The sequence below is a fragment of the Anarrhichthys ocellatus genome, unplaced genomic scaffold (assembly GCF_004355925.1).
Source record: "Anarrhichthys ocellatus isolate YVR2014 unplaced genomic scaffold, GSC_Weel_1.0 scaffold20, whole genome shotgun sequence".
NCBI lineage: Eukaryota > Metazoa > Chordata > Actinopteri > Perciformes > Anarhichadidae > Anarrhichthys > Anarrhichthys ocellatus.
In genome coordinates, this window is record NW_022280050.1 from 5,173,787 (window position 1) to 5,191,483 (window position 17,697).

Here is a 17,697-nt window from a genome sequence, read left to right on the forward strand (position 1 = left end):
AAATATATTTGAGCGTTTTGAAATGTGTCCTGATGTTGTAGCTGCAGTTCCAATAGTTAAAATACTTCTGTTGTGTACCACACACTACCGTGACTATTAACCTAAACAAGCTAAATGTGCTTAAACCTCCTTGAAACATGGCAAACTATTCTGAATAATTGTTGTTCTTGGAAGAAGAATAGTTTAGGTGATTTAGCGTTAAGTGTTATAACTACAGCTCGGCCGTTCTGGATCCCAGAGGTTCGGCTGTGAGCTCGGATTGTTTTTGTCACTTCCTCGTTGTATTTGATCACCTTGTGTCGATGTCGAGGTTTCTACAAACCGCACCGTGTGTTTACACTATGCCGGCTGGTAATGGCCGTGTGTTTACACTGGATCCAATTGTCAGTCCTCCCCGACCTCCTTCTATCCACCATGTTGAGAACATGCTTGTCAGCAGCTGTGGGGTGCTTCAAAGCAGGGGATACCTTTGTAGCTGAACTTGTCTCAACCTGAGTCTTTGTATTCCGGAGACTTGGCAAAGAGGAGAGAAATCTTTTAAGTGGTCAATGTGGCCCCACTCACATGTGGCACTCATCTGTGGACCATCTAGCCTTTGTTTCGAGTGGTTACAGCTTTGCTCTGCTTAGTGTAAAGACGAGTAGATGGGAAGGGGGTAGTATGGTTTTAATCCTTATGCACACTTGTGTTGTTCAAGGTCACATCTCTGATTTGAAAAAGATTGTCGGTTTATTTTAATGCAATCACGCAATTTTTTTTATCACAGAATTGAAAACCTAATGTTTCGAGATGCAGTACATTGTGCAAATGTTCAGAGGAAAAGCGGATACATAATTGCTTAGGTATGCTTCATCTTTAGTTTTTAAAAAAGGAGGAGATAAATAGTTTGTAATAGCCAAGTAGAGTTGTATTTGCTCAACCAGCCCCCACACAAGTTAAACAACATCTATCCAACTACCTTAGGTGATACAGGATCTGTGATGACCTTTTTAAACCCAAAGAGAATGTCGATGAAATGTACATTTACAGACATGACAGGAGGGACAAGAGGTGGCGAGAGATGAAGATGAAGAGAGAAGAGACTGGGCTTTGTGAAGGTGAAAAGGGCTCTGGGGACGGGGGAAGGGGAACACTCATTAAAGGCATATTCCCACTTGGGGTGCTCTGAGGCATGGAAAAACGGACTGACAAGATAGGATGCTATGGAGGACAACCAGGGAGAGAGGGTCGGGGTAGGGAGTAGTAGGGGGGGGGGTGTTTTGTAGGCTCTCCTCCACTGTCCTCACAGGTAACTGTGAAAACCGGTCGGGGGAGAGTTCACACCTCCAGTTAATAAACACATACTGCAGGAAATGTCTCAGCTCTGCGACGAAAACAACATGGGTCAAAATGCCGCTTTTTCGCTTCCCGCTGAGCCGCAGAAGCAGCCCAGCACTCTCAATTTAAGACTCGTCTCTGTCGAAATGAGCTTCAGACAATCCATGGCCGTTGTACAGATGTTCTGCTAAATCATCGTTTTGATTCACCCTGGATATCTAGCAGGAAAGCGGGAGTCATTGGTACCATTTCAACAAACTCATGCCTACATTTCTACTGATATTTGCAATGAGCACATTGGGCAAAAGACAAAAGTTTGAAAAAAAGGGCTTCTATCACACATCTATTTGTTCTCCTTCCCATCCGTGATGTAAGAGGGAAGTGGTCTCACAGATTCAGAGAGCATTTTGTGGCCTGACTTCATTTCCTGACACATTAGATAATCTATCGCAGTTCGGAAGGCTCAAACTTAGTGGTTGTTGTTTTGGGTTGTTTTCATGCAAACTTCACAGGCGGACAACAGAGAAACATTGAGTTAATTAGGAGTGTGACGGATGCCTGAGCCACACAATCCTGGTGGCGTTGAGTGCCCCAGCTTTGATCAGCTAAGCCCAGAGCTTAACCATGAAACACTGCACCCTGACATGTGTTGAGCAGCACCTTGGCTTTATAGTCTTAATAATAGTTTACAGGCACCACCAAGGCCCAGGGAGGAACATTTACTACAAGAATGTAGCCTGAAATGACCCATCTTGCCGTCCAACCCCGTGCAGGTCAAAGATCAGGCATTGAAAAACTTGAACCTCGATCTTAAGTGGGTAGAGTAAAGTCAGAGACACTTTTTCAAAGGGTTGAAACCTCTAACCTCTCCTGGGTATCTACACAGTGACCTCCTCTGGTTGTTCTATGTTACTGGGCCATTGAGGGTTTAAAAGCATCTGTCGTCTTCAAGGTTGCGCTGCTTGTAAAGATGACGCTTTCACAGCTGCTGGAATGAGCACATCAGAAAAGCCCACCTCTCCATACACATACAACCACAGATTATATAGAACCATCCCTGATGTACGAGGTGGTGGACACACAGAGGTGATTCTGCTGCTGCCACTGTACGTTCCTCATGTGTGACCTTTCTTCAGTCACATGACAAATCTGTTAGCGCCACGCTTTTTGCCTCCCTGTCAGCCTGCGAGGGATCATAAAACTGCAATTCATATTAATTTATGGCTGTCGTGGGCAGTGTATCATTTTAATTAGTAGATCTGGAATGAGGCCACAGGGGGAAGTTGTGTCTGGTCGGCTGTTGTTGTGTATATTGAAAACAGTTGAGGGGATTTTTCTTTGATGGGAGCTTCGGTTTCGGAGGTTCAGAGGCTGATTCCTTTTATCGATCAGCCAAGTAGGTCTGAAAGTCACCACCAGCGAGATCACACTTTATTCTGACACGATCTTTCCGAGATTCAGTCGGGTACCTACAATCCTGAGTTTGGACATGTAGACCCAAGAGGCCAAACTGAAACCAATTATCTGCAGCTTGTAACAACCCCACAGCTTGTGGCTTGTGTTTATATATGTGTGTGTGTGTTTGTGTGTGTGTGAGATGCTCAGGTGACTGCTGTCACTGGCCGTGGTCTGATGTCATGCCCTCTTTATTGCTCATCTCCCCTTTATCTCTTGTTTTGTGGTGGCAGCAGCAGCAGCAGCCCCACACACTGAACGCTATACATCAGTGGTGGTTAAACCGCGGCACAGTCTTTACACTGTGTTCTTGTTGTGGTTATTAAGTACCATAACCAGTCAGTCAAATGTTTTGGGAGCTTCGGGGTTAAAGCTTTAGAAGGTATTACAGCAGAGACGCAGCAGACCACATAAAACAACACAAAATGTCATCTGGTGGAATTTCACTAAGCTTCAGAGCAATTATTAAAACCATAGATCATGTCTGGTTAAACTGATTCAAAGTGATTTAATACCTTATAACTTATAATTTCTCGATAGCAATATTATCTTTGAAATTTTCTCGTTAAATAATTGTTTGATTGAAATAAGTCGTATTTACATTAACCTGTACGAGTACAATGCTCATCCACTCGTATTCTTCATCTTCCTCTACAGTACCAGACGAGTTCAATTTGTTTTGCAGTACCGTCATGAGGATAGGAGCCGTCTTCAAAGCCCGTCGTAGCCCCTTTGAGGTGCGCTCTCCCCTGAAGTCGACTCTGGGGTATTGACAGTAAGCAGACAGGCCAGAGGGAATATCGATGCCTTCTGTTTTTGAGAGCCGAGCTGTAAAAGAACCTTGTGATGCTGCAAGAACCCTTTGAAAGGTTCCTCTGATGAGCACCCAGTGAAAAGTTATATCCAGTTCTTCACTTCACTGCTCTTGGCTACTACACTCACAGCTTTGGGCTGCTTATCACATGCAATCCCCCCTTTTTTTCCATCTGCAACGGAATCCCAAGTCACCGACAACATGGCTTCCTCAGTCGGTCCGTAGAATCCAGGATGCTCGTATGATGGGGTGGTGTATGACAACTAGAGAGTAAATGGTCAGGGCAAAGGAACACTTGTTGGGTAAATGTATGACCAATGGGCGCAGTGCAGATTTAATACGCAGTTCATACCGGCGTGTGAGAGATTAGTCATGATTATGTAGTGTTTGAATAAGACTACTAGTCTCTCGTTGTTGTACAGCGCAGACATTGCAACAACCAGGAGAGTATAATGGCATTATGTCGTGATGCTTTGTTAACTTAAATGCAAAACACACATTTTGGATTCATTCCCTATTCAGCCTGTCTTTAACAGTTTCTTAGCTGTTTTGCAACCACAGTGTTAGAAAGATGAAAAGCTTGGTACAGCTTTGAACAAGACAAAGTATACTTCATGCTCTCCATAAATACGACTGCAACCGAGATTGACATGCAGCACTTAGAATGCCGGTCTCATCTAATGTATTATTTTTCCCTTTTTAAGTTGAAGAATGACATTTTGGAGCATAAAGAGGGCTGTTGTGAGGCGGCTGCCGCTCCCTTTCGCGGCACAAAGAGTGCACACACTCTTATTGAAAAGTTGAAATGTGAAGAAGTCAGAGTCCATCGTGAAGAATGCTGGGAAAACTCCTTGATCACTTCCTATAGCCATGAACAATCCTCTCTTTCATTGGCATTGACTGGACATTGTAAGTTGTTGGTCATAGGTATTCCACTGTTTGGTATGTGTGTGTGTGTGTGTGCTGAGTGATAGCTTGCTGGTCGTGAATTCCTGAATCTCAGTGAATACTGGTGAGTAAAGAGTCCTCTGCAGTCACAGCCTGCCCGCCTGCTTTACCCTAGGGACTCTCTCTGCTCTCTCTGTTCTTCTTCTTTCAACCCATCTCCCCCCCCATTCCTTTTGTTTGCTTGCTTTTCTCCATGTGTATTTAACATGTGTATTTACAAAGACACACATTTACTGTACATTGAAGGCGAGTAGATGATCTTTTTAGTGCTCAATTATCACTCATGGAAACATTTCTGCAAGATGAAAATAACCTCATGTGCCGTCTTTTTGAGGTTACTACATGCAGTGCTGCATATTGACTCAGCACATTTTACAACAGAATAGCAATAAAAACACAACTGCAGCAAAAATATATGAAACGTTAGTTTTAAATACGGTTCAAGTACTGTATGCTTAAAAATAATAACAGCTTGCTCTAATAGGAATGTTTTTGTTTTCTATGCTGTTATTTTGTTGGTGTTCAAACCTCGAATCTACTCTTAACCATCCCGGTCTCTTTCTTTGTCTCAACAAACCTTTTAATCAGCCGTGTCGCTTCCCCCAATTTATGTGCATGTGAAAAGATTAACCATTCTGAATTTTTTTGCTTCCAAACTGTGATAAAAGTAAGAACCCGTCTCATTTCTGCCTCTCTCTCTCTCTCGCTCTCTCTCTCTCTCTGTCCTTCAAGGGTCTCACATCTGACTCTTCCATCTCCTCGACCTTTTCATGCCTGTTATAAACTGCAATTGCTGATTCGTCAGTGCTTCCATCTAGAAGGGCAGAGCGGTAATGGCACCCTGTTAAATCTTGAGATTAGATTTTGAATGGAAAAACAAAACCCGTGCGCTTTTGTCTTTCATGAGCCGATGCTCGGACGGCTCAGAATCTTGCTGAAGGACCTTTTTGCCTCTTCGCTGTATTATCAGCCCCTTCAGATGTGGCCTAAAATGACCCTCGATAGCCGGCAACATGTTTGTTATTTCATGTGTGGATCCTGTGTTCCTCTTGGCACTTTGTGTCAACCAAATCTGAACGTAAGCATATGGTTTCAATTACTCAAACTATGCCCCCTGTTTGTTTGTTTTTTTAGATGAAATGCACTCAACGGGATATATTTGGCGGTGTGCTTTTGGGCCCGCGATATTTAGCTGATCTAAGTGTGTGTCGCACACGAGCCCTCTGTGTCTCTGTCGTTCCACTCTAGATGGAGCCGTGTGACTCCTGGGTAATGGGTTGTGTCTGACCATCCACAGATGAATGGAGGTTTTCAGGATGGATTCTTTGGCTTTGTCCGCTAAATAACAGGCTGCACTTGGATTGCTTTTTGTAGATGCTTCACTGGATCAGTCCCCTTCAGACTCAGACCTCGTATATGTACTAAGGCTGGGCGATATGGAGAAAATCCAATATCGCAATATCTGTGACCAAATACCTCAATATTGATATTGCAGGGTTGCCACCGGTGCTTTTACAAAAAACATTTACACAATAAGATTTTTGATAAATAATCATCGATAATGTGAATACCATGACTAATTGTAAAAGGCATGTATTAGAATAGCCTGGTAAGTTAAGAACATGACTGTACTGTACTGTAATGCAGCCTTTACAACCAGGAAAAGACACTTATGCTACATTACAATATCCAAAATCTTAGACGATACCTAGTCTCATAACACGATATCGACATAATATCAACATAGGCCCAGCCCTACTATGTACACAAACCAAAAACATCTGGAACATCTCACATGTGTTGGAAACCTGATCTTAAGATTATAGTGTTTTTAAACGACACCAATCATCACCTTTTTAAAGCAAATTCTCACCACATAGTACGACCACTGCTTCCTGCTCCTCTGACAGATCACAGCATGACTTTTTTCTGCTAACAAGCAAGAAGAGAGAGGGTTTCCAAAGCACCGTTCCCCACTGTGCACTTCAAGTTGCGTATCCATAGATGGCACTGTGCATCAAGATGACTTTGACTCTCATTCTTGGTTTGTTGCAATGGTACTTCCAGATAATTTCCCCTCACGTGTCTGCTGCTGTAACCCCCCCCCCCACCTCCACTTTTAGTATCTGTGGCCAAGATCGCAGCTGCGGGTTTTTTTTTGTTTTTTTTTTGGAGGTGGGAGGGACTGGTTATCACATGTGGTAATGGGAAATGGTAATCTCTGCTCCTCCATGTCATCTTTATGTTACGTCTGGGGTTATGCATACAGTCATCTGATAAGAGGGGGAGGTTTGGATTGGGTTACAGTAGGTCAAGGTTGGAGGAGCAGAGATTACCATTTCCCATTACCACATGTGATAACCAGTCCCCCCCACCTCCACTTTTAGTATCTGTGGCCAAGATCGCAGCTGCGGGTTTTTTTTTGTTTTTTTTTGGAGGTGGGAGGGACTGGTTATCACATGTGGTAATGGGAAATGGTAATCTCTGCTCCTCCATGTCATCTTTATGTTACGTCTGGGGTTATGCATACAGTCATCTGATAAGAGGGGGAGGTTTGGATTGGGTTACAGTAGGTCAAGGTTGGAGGAGCATGGAGGAGTGGCTGAAGGGGAGGCATGCTGCTGCTATTCTCTATGAATTGATGGATCTGTATTATACAGTCACCTCATGTCGTTGGATTGTTTCCTGCAGTCAAACTTTTGCTTTTTTGTGTCTGGACTTTGGAACAGATTTCTGTTTTTACACCAGAAATTGTGGGATAGAAGTATAGAGGACTTGAAAGGTGCAGAGCTAGTTGCTCGGGAGATGTTTGTTTCATGGCTTAGTATTTAGTCTAGCGTCTTTGCTGGGTCTCCTGCATGTACAAACAATTATAGTGGCACTCTTAAGAACCGCATCTTTTGTCTATTTGGGGCGAATACCAACTTTTTTTTTTGCAGAATATGTAATGGACAACATGGGCAAATCATTTTGTCCACACAGAGATGGAAATGTTGCAAAGGGAGCCGTGTCTCTAGTGGGGTGAGTATCTCAGTGGTTCATGTTAAAGTTCGGCACAGTGAGCCAGCATTCTGTAGTGGAGCTGTGGGGTTTTCTAATTCTGTCCTGGTGAGAGCAGAGAGAACAACAGAGCAGCCAGCTAACTTTGACTCTTCGCTAAAGACAAAGACGGTCCTCAGAGGACTGTAGCACTCTCCCTTATAGATCATCTGACGTACAGCAGGACACGCGGAGCTCAATCCATCCTTATGTATCTTTGCAGCAATAACAGCGTATACTTTCAAGGGACCGCTCACAGATCCAAAACGCAGAAAAAACACTTTGTCTGTTTTGCCGAACCCCAACAGTGCATGTGTGTTTAAATACTCATCTTTAAATTTCGCTGAGAGGCAAATTGTTGTGGTTTCCTGCTGCAGTTTACATTCCCAGAGCCGGCTAGCAGTGTTTTACTGCGAGTCTCCAGCCATGCAGACGATATTCTGGGTTGTTAGACAGACCAGAGCTGCTATCAGCGCGGGGAGCTGTCTGAGAGTGTGTGTGTGTGTGTGTGTGTGTGTGTGTGTGTGTGTGAGAGCTATGGAGTGTAGTCAAGCCTGTCCAACTAAGACACCACCACCTCTCATCTCTAGTCCCTTCTTGAACACGTTAATCCAGCAAGAACTCTCTCTCCCTCCCTCTGTTTCTCTCATTCTCTCATTTTTTTGCATTTATTTTCCTCTCTTTCTCTCCCTCTCTCTGTCTGTCCCTCTCCCTCTCTCTCTCTTCCTCTCCCTCTCCCTCTCTCGTTCTCCCCGTATCTTCGGTCTGTGCTCGCAGGTCCAGTCAGGAAGCCCAAATATGTGGAGAGTCCTCGTGTTCCCTCTGATGCCATCGTTTCAGCACTGAGGAACGTGACTGATAACAAGGAGTCCTCACATAATGGTGAGTTCACATCATGGCTTTTCGTTCATTTGTGCGTGTGTGTGTGTGTGTGTGTGTGTCTGCTTGTGTTTTTGGAGGCATTTGGAAACTTGAACTGGCTTAAGAATGAGAAATGTACATGTTGGCGGCTAGAATTCACAACTTTGTCCTCAAACTGTGATCCTCATAGCTGTGTGTTTTGTATTATACTGAATATCCGTGTTGTGTCCGTGGGGTCAGGGATAGGTCTCTGTAATTTAAGGGTAGAATCAGTTCCCTGCACGAGTGGTCCATGTAAGTACCAGTGCGTTTGAGCAGTGCTCCTTCATGTAGCCTCTTGTACAAACACACAATAGTGCCGTGTTTATTTTAAAGTGTGTGTTTACATTACAGAGGAGTCAGTTTTCCTCTGTGTGGGGACACATTGTCTGACCGGAGTGCTGTGTTTTTCTACATGGGAATGTGATGAGGACAAGACCTTAAATTTCTCAGTAACTGCACATATACGTATATGTGTGACATTGTGTGTGTTTCCACGTTTTCCACGAGCCTTTAGTGTTATTCTCTCCTGCATTGGGCATTGTGTTTGAGTGTGTGGGGGTAATGTTCCACTTAGTGCCTTCTTTTGGTTTCCAGCAGAGCAGAGCAGATCAGGGCAGGGCAGGGCATGGCTGAAATTCCTCTCATTGGCTGGAGCAGAGTCATAGATGTGTTATCTTTAGCAGAGGGCAACACAGAAAGTGGTGCCCTCTGATTGTACATGGTTCACATACGCAGACAGTAGTAACCCAGCGCAGCCCAGTCACTGTTGACTGTTACATACCGAGGCACGAGGGTGTGTCTGACGGTCAGCTGGCACAGAGTGGGCTACCGGCAGATAGCAGACGCCAGATAAATGTTATCTCACCACAGCTGGTGCTCTGGCACCGTTTGTCGGCTAATGTTTGCAGAAGTTTTGAGAGACCTCGGTTTGGAATTTTTTTTTTTTTTTATAGAAATTCATGGGGAGAATCTATGTAGTCGAGTCACGTTACAATGCTTTTGAGTTTACCTACTGCAGGTTACACACAAACAACACTCCTCTTCTCCTTCTCAGCTTTCCCTCCTCCCTCTTGCTTCCCAACACAGAGAAAAGAAAAAGAATGCTCAAGGTGTGTGTACTTTATGCTAAAATGACTCTTCAAGCGATATATGCACCATGCCTTACTATCTTACACGTATGTGACTGACTAAGCCCTCCATAGACTATTTGTTGCAAACAGAAAATGTAGAGAACCATCAAACTGCTTCAAAACACAGAGAGCGCGCACACAGACACTGAGCTGAGGTTATAAAATGCAATTTAGCATTTCTGGTCTACTCCTGATTATAGAGATAGCTGTTACAGATCTGGTCAATTTAAGGCAAATAGGAGATGATATGGCAGTCTGTAGGATGGGTTGTACCCAGCACATTGTTATTGCTCATTGCAGTGTTGGAACAGCAACAAAGGTCAGTCTCTCTTTACGCAGCTCCGGGCATTTAAGACGTTTTAGTTTATTTTGTAGCTTTGGTAGCGACCCTTACATGCTCTCAAATATTGACTCAGCTCTCGCAGAACTAAAAGAAATAGCCGACCTCTTTTTAAGATAATACAGCTACTTGTTATTGCTGCCATGTACAGTCATTTAATCAATGAATGCAAGTAGCTAAGCCAGGAGAAACTATCTTACCTTCTTCTTCCCAAAAGCCATGAAACATTACAGGAATGCGCCAACTTACTCGACTAATTATGTACAATTAGGTGCTGATTGTGATAGCCCAGCTGTTGCAGGAGGACGCCCCACGAACAGCTGAAAGGCTTTTCAACACAGCTACACATGCTATTCCTCTCAAGTGGATACATTCGTACGTATAGGAATCGTCCTTTTTATATGAAGTCGCACCATGTAGTTAGACGTAGAGTCCGCCGTCGGCCTGTTACTGTGCGTCACACGTCGCGCGTGACAAGGACGTTTCCAGTGTTCCTTCGTCAATAAAGAGAGCGTCTCTTGGCCTGTGTAGTCTACTACTTCAGAGATGGTAAACAATCCTGGCTTTTCTGCTAACTGCTGAGACAGGAGAAGATGTTTTTTGACATTGGAGCTTTTTATAACAAAGTCAGCATCAGCATGGAAACGGTGCCGGAAGATTCTGAGCCAGGAAATCAGTTGGAAGTTTTGCAGCACGGGCACAGTGTGACATTTAGGCCCCAAAATGAAGTGAGTTCCGAGGAGCTTTTGTTTGGTCTTGTGCTGAAGGATGCAACTCTTGGATGCATAAAAACTATGCCTCGCAGCAATAGTATTTGACCTACAGCGGAGTCATCTCACACAGCTCTTTGAGGAAGGATAGAGTTTTCCTGTGCACGTGCGAATGCAACGCGTATATTCATTGCGTGTCCGAAAGTACGTTTATGTTTGTTTACATATGAGTGCATTTGCGACAGGCGGACCAACAGTCGCCTGCCGAAATTGTTTCAGCTGTGGTCTCAGAGCTCTGTCCCTGTCAATCAAGCCTGAACCTCAGGTCCCGTCCTCTCCCACAACTACCTACCCCCCCCCCTGTCACAGCTCCAGGGAGACCTGGGCCCAAGCACTTAGCACCTGTTTCTTCATGTGCTGATTAACTTGTCAGTGCTGAGATAAGGACCCAACACATATTCTGTGAATTTATGCCTGTTACAACATCTGACTGTGCCATTGCTTTTACTTCTCTATTGTATTGTAGTGTGCAGATTTCCTGTATAATCACCCTTTTTGGAGAGCATGTCATCCCTTTTGCTATTCATAGAACTATTATTGTTACTGTTACATTGGGAGATAACAGTGAAAACATTTAAATTTGTAAATGTAGCCATCTTTAGTCGTCGAATGTTTAATTTTAGCACAATTTATGGCTAAAATAGGCCCAGCCGTGGCAGAATACAGAATTTAGCACCTTTTAACAGATTCAGCCTCATGTTAGCCATTGTCAGGCTTTGTGTGAATTGGGTAAATATGGTTTTAGTTTTTTTATTTCAGATATGTTAAAAAAAAAAAAAAAGAGAAGTCATCTGATGCAAGGTCTCACAGCCACAGCTGAGGTCCTGGTCTGCATTCATGAGATGATGCAGATAACGTTCGATTATTCTGTGATACTGAATTGGAAAGCGGAGACAAGGAGGATGTGAGGACGATTCTCTTATATAATAAGAATGAATGTGGTGCGCCAGTTTAAGCATCGAGCATTTTTAACAAACTGGCTTCATTTTGTACCATTTATAAAGACTCGAGCCCAATTGTACAATCAAGACCCATTGTTGCCATTTTCTAGAACTTTTGATGATATTTCAGCAAGCACTCCGAGGTGGCAGCGGAGATGAATGGGCTGCGATTTCGTTTTTGGCTGCAACAGTGAGTCATATTCGTTTCCACGGCATATCAGGTTCATTGCTGATTTCCCTTTTTTAATCAGCTGCTAGAGGCTGACTTTGTATGTTATTTGTCTTTTTCTTTATTTAGCGATGAAGCTTCATTAATCAGTATTTCTCATCTCTTGAGGATCCTTACACCACAGCGGCTCTGCCCTGCAGGGGTGAACCGCTTCATGATAAAGCTGTAGCTCTGCCGGTCAAATGGTTAATGAAATGCCATCTGTATCTACAGTTGGAGCCACGATAGAGCCACGAACAGCTAGCATCAAGCTGAGATGTCAGTTGCCATCCCCTCCCTCCAAACCTTATTTTGCAAGGAGATACTTTATTAACAGTGTAACTTCCGCTCGCTGCAATATCTCATTGGACACTCCATCTGCGCTTGCAGCTAAAGGACATCTATGGTTCGAACAGTGGCATTTGCAATAAGCGTGCTTCAGGGGGGCACGTCACCTCGTACCTCTGAGCTCAAATGGGGAAGCAGGATATATGTTCTCATTGAGGGTTCATTAAACAGGCTCCACAGTTGTGGTAATGAAACTCCAGCTGCTAATGAGCACCGGCTGGATAAGTATTCGCGGCAGGGAGAGAGCCAAAAACAGGTCCGTGGAGCCAGTCCGTTCACGGTGTTCCCCTGCTGCTCCATCCTTCATCTGCTCCTCCTCCCTCCGCTCCTCCTCCCTCCATCTTCCTCCTTCTATCCCTGCACAGCGCGGCTGCTATTTCACACCTGCTCATAAACTTCCTCCGGCAGCAGATAATGATGTTGTTGTCTTTTGCCTCCATTTGCTGTACAGTTACTGGAATAACTAAAAGTGGTTCCAGCTACATCCCTTTTTTATTATTCAAATCTCCTGGGTAGTGTAAGATATAGAGGACTAATCGGATACTAGCTCATTTTCATTGGCTAGTCATTTAACTTTACAACTGCCTTCCATCCACATCAAGGCATTTCACCTCATGTTTAGCGATACATTAGCCGTTGCCCAACTGCCACAGTTTTGTCATGTCCATCACAGAATCATACATTTCCATCGTGAAGTCTTGAATTGATTCATAAATTTGACACATACAAGTTTTGATGAAGTCATTATGTAATGTGAAGTGCTTTGGAATGAGACCAATTACAAACTGGGTTCATGGAAGGTAAGAGTAGTTAATGAGAACCATTAGAACAGTGCTGCGGATCCATCGCACATTGTCTCTGGACGGCATTTTATCCACTGCGAAATTACAGGAGGTTGGCCATAATAGATGGCACTCAACCAAGCCTGTTTTCTTTCTCGTTAAATCAAATTTGCTGACTCTCCGAAAAGCTTTTTAGTGTTTTCTTCGTACACACAGGCCTCTAATTAGGACTGTACTGTATTTGTATAATTGGTTGTTATCCATCAGGTTAGCCAGACGCTTCAGTTCAGCCGTTACAACACACAGAACGCCTGCAGATTTTATGACGTAATAAACAGGAATAGATTGGTTCAAGTTGTCGCAAACGACATTTCCTCGTGCATTCTGAAATGATGATTGAATGTGAATTTCCGTATACGTGGTTGTGTGACTGTGGGATCACTGTAAAATATGTGTTGTAATCCAGTGACCCTGAACAGGATTTATTTTATGTCCTTATTAGTAACACATTGGTGTCTTTCTAGCGAGTATAACTAATCTGTCATCTAGGCTTCAGCTTCAGTTCAAACATAAACTCCCTACTGGACAAACTATGTTATCTTGACACAAAATGATCTCAAAACAAATCTTTTTGTGTTTCAGTACAGCAATTTCTTAGTTAGTTATCGGCCTACAATACGCCGATACTGCTTAATCTCTGCGAGAGAGAAAAGAGCACACACACACATGCCTATAGATACAGTTCGGTCCCCAGTGTAAGTGTGTGTGGATACGTGTGTGTGACTAACCTGCTGTGCCCCAGGTAAAAGAGCCAATGAGCATTAACATGGAACAGGAGCAGATCTAATCTGTGGACACAGCGAGGGAAGCCAGCAGGTTTGGCTTGTATTCAGCCCGGAGACAGGTAGACCTCCTGCAGTCACAAGTGCTGGTAGCAAGAAACCATAGCATCCCTCTTTTACGCTGACAGCTTGAGAACATGATGACATCCACGCTGACCTCTGTCTTTGGACTATGTTGTCAGTTTTTTTTTTTTGTTCTTATTGGATATAGATCGGAAAGTCCTTTACCCATTGTATGCTAAAGTTATCGTTTAAACAAGAGATACACCAATATGATTTCTATGTTTCATTATGTGTCTCAAATTGAAGAAACTCTTATGAACAAGGAACTAGAGAACATAATCCAGGGACACAGTTGCTACACTAGGACTACTGAACAGCAAGGAGATAATATGCAAAATTGACTGCTGAGAGACAAAATAACACTGATATCTTGTAATCTTCACGTTGGGCTTCAATTTATATTGTGAGTTGTTTTTCTTGTTTCTGCCACTTTGGATTTAATTCGACAAGCAAACTATCAAAACGTCCACGGACCCTTGACTTTTAAAGTGGCGCTCTACTTTTTGGTCCTCTCGTGTTGGACTTGAGGCAGACTGGGACACGCCAATGAATCACTGTCGCTTCCTGAGGTACAAGTGGTGTTATAAGACAGGACGGGCCAGGGCTACTTGTTTTAGCATGCTCATTTCAGCAGATATCTCTGTAACACAGTACATAACGTCAACACTGTAACCTCTTCACATTAAAGTCCATTTTTTGAATGTTTTTCCAAACTAAAATTCTGTCCAGGTCTTACACACTGCACCTGTTAAAAGTACCTGTCATTTTATAATATGGTGGTCTTTGAGACGCACAGTACTGCAACACTTACATGGCCTTGAGCCTACTGAATGTGAGATATACAGTGCACCATAGTAACATTCAGCACAGTTTCACCAATGCATCTTATAGCTATTGCTGCCAAAAAATCTAGATAAAATAGAAAATCTTTGGGGAGATAATGATTTTAAAGCTAACTGATAAACGGCACATACTGTATGTTGTCATCAGTGAAAGTGATGGTGGGACAAGACAAACAACAATAACGCAATTTTATTTATATACCCCAATTTAAGAGGCCTTTACAATCTGTACAACTCACCACAGCATCTGTCCTCTGCAGTGATTTATTTTATATCGGCAATGTCCCGCTGAAGGCAATGGCTACCCCATAAAGCTTTAGATGCTATCACATCAACGTAGGAGCAGTGGTGGTCGAAAGGTTAGAGAAGCGAGCCCGTGACTGAAAATTTGCCCGAGTTTGAAACCACAAGCAGGTTGGACAAATCTGGAAGGAAAGCGAAAGAGCGGCTCAGCTCTCAGTACGACAGCTGAGGAGCTCTGGAGTAAGACCCTTAACCAACAACAGATAAGACCGGCCAACAGATGAGACGGAGGTTGTTTTGAGCAGCTTCTAGGAATAGAAATAATGGTAACAAATTATTACAGAAACAACATTTCCTCAACATCAAGTGAAGGAGAACACAAAAATTATTTCTAGTCTTCAGAAATACATTATGTTTGTGCTTTTCGGGCCTCGCCACGCTTTTGACAGACTCTCAATTAAAAAACACAACCTGCCACTGTGTGCGAATGTACAGTAGCCATACATGTGTGAGGTGCCCCATTTAAAAACCCGGGCCCAGCTGTTCCCATTATCTGTATCCGTCTACTAAAAGTTGATGAAGCCTGCAACGTGTTGTTGTGTACTTCAAATGACTATTTACACACAACCGGCGATCGCCAGAGTTTATATCGGCCATGTCCACAGTTTAATTTAATGATACATCTCAGTTATACTACTCTGTCACTTTATGATGTTACCATACAAGTGATTCGGATTAGATTAGCTCATGAGTTCTTAAACCTTAATGACAGAAAATCCCAAAAATAGATGTCAAAGTAAGACAATGCCTGAGAACCACAGCTTTGAAAGCAAATTAATATTTGTGCATGTTGTGGTTTGTGAGGTGTGACGGTTGAGTTATTGTAGTACTCTGTGAAGATTTAACAGGATGTGTGCTATAATCCAGTGACCCTGAATCTATAAAACTGTTGTTGTCGGCAGCGTTCAGGCCTCGACATTGTCTTTGCACCAGTGGTCTTAAAAGGCTCATCTCAAGCGTTTACATGAGCAGGGTGACATTCCCTATAAAGAACAGCTTTTCAATGTATGGAGAAAAAGGTGATGCAAGTACAGCCTCCAGGAGAATTTAAGTCAAGTGGTTTTCTTCGAGTTGGTGCAACTGGCTTTAAGGCAGTGCCTCCACAACACGTATACTGACATCAGGATCAGGCAACCCAGTGAGCGCCTGTGTCCCAGGGTTAACATACATTATGCAGAGGCTCAGCTTAGACTTATGTGCTTGTCTGACATTACTTACAATACAAGCATCTTGTCGAACACAATTCCCAGTATAGAGAAGCCAGTGTATAGAAGCCTTTGATGAATTGCCGGCATTCTTTCTTTACATAATTGCTTTTGTGATTATAGCAGACCAGCTGTGTGCATTGTAATTATGACCAGCATAAGTTGTCAAGGAAATTAAAAAATCATTGGTGTTCTGAAATTAGTTCTCACCATTTGCGCAATCTTCTTGATTAGACATGCTTTGTTTTTCCATGTAAGAAAAAAAAATCATCTACTAATAAGACAGCTAGTCCGGATGTTGTAATGGATAGTGCTGGAATGACTACAGACGCTTGCAGTGACGTGGTGATGTGTTGTTTGAGTAGTGTCATTTAGCTGTAGAAGCTGTGCTGTTTGTGCTCCCTTTGCCTACCAGGGTAAGCTAACTGCCAACCAAAGAGGACATGTAACGGCTTCAGTGTATCTGCAGGTGCACATGTTTTCACTAAAAGGACCAGTCTGCATTGAACCTCTAGATGACACCTGTATGGTACGTCATCCTCATTTTAAGATTACTAGTCCACAAGTGCCATCAACTGAGATACTGACGTTTTAAATGCGTGCTCCACTCATAGAAAACTCTACCATATCAAATCAAGTGCTTCCTAAACTATCAGCCAGCCACCAGGGGGAGTTTGAGATGTTTTGAATATTTGGTATCATTTTTTATTTTTTTAAGATGTGTGTGTGTGTGTGTGTGTGTGTGTGTGTGTGTGTGTGTGTGTGTCTGATGACTTTATTTTGAGTTCATTGGGGCTTGGCACTACATTGGGCCAATGGATTGAACTTGTTTATTTATCAGATTGACTGCCAACATTATTAATAACTGTGGAAGAAAGAGGGTAAAGGAGAAAATGAAGGAGAGAGGAGGAAAAGTTGCTGACAGAGAGCTGTATAATAAGCCTTTGTACCTTGGACATCTGCCTCTCTCTCTCACTCTCTTGCTCTCTCGCTCCGTCTGTCTGTCTGTCGGTCAGTCTGTTCACTCTCAGGGAATGTTGTGACTCTTCCTTAATTACTTTGCCACACCCATATTTGAGTTACAAGTGTGGATGGTGAAATATAATTGTTCCGTTTCAGCAGACAACACAGGTACATTGTTGTTGCACAAAGTGCCTTATTTGTCTTGAGTTTTAATATATACCCAAAAAACAATATTTATAAGCAAACATAGATTACAGGTGATCTCAGCCTTGAAATTGCTGCCTAAACAAGTGTTATGCCTTGAGAGTTAGTACGGCAGGCAGTTTAAGCTGTGTTTGAGAAAGTCTATGTCCACTCATTGATATTCAGAGGCTCTATGAGTGAGAGCTGTAAACAACCAGAAAGCCCTGGATTTGGCACTTGAAGCGTTGCAGGACACACACACACACACACACACACACACACACACACACACACACACACA

The 17,697-nt window shown here is 43.1% G+C and overlaps 1 protein-coding gene across 7 annotated transcripts in view; it reads left to right on the forward strand.

The window, feature by feature from the left end:
* tanc1b (tetratricopeptide repeat, ankyrin repeat and coiled-coil containing 1b) overlaps nucleotides 1-17,697 on the forward strand; it is an 87,840-nt gene that overhangs the window by 28,392 nt on the left and 41,751 nt on the right. For 5 of the 7 annotated variants that reach the window (XR_004213122.1, XM_031858575.1, XM_031858576.1 and 2 more), the window contains one exon: nucleotides 8,351-8,455. Coding sequence is in view for 4 of the 7 variants with exons in the window: in XM_031858575.1 (XP_031714435.1) it covers nucleotides 8,351-8,455 (105 nt within the window). In the remaining 3 variants the exon portion in view is untranslated. Of the gene's footprint in view, nucleotides 1-4; nucleotides 6,851-7,107; nucleotides 7,556-8,350; nucleotides 8,456-17,697 lie in introns of those variants that run through there. The other 2 variants (XM_031858578.1, XM_031858580.1) reach the window with 2 other exon arrangements.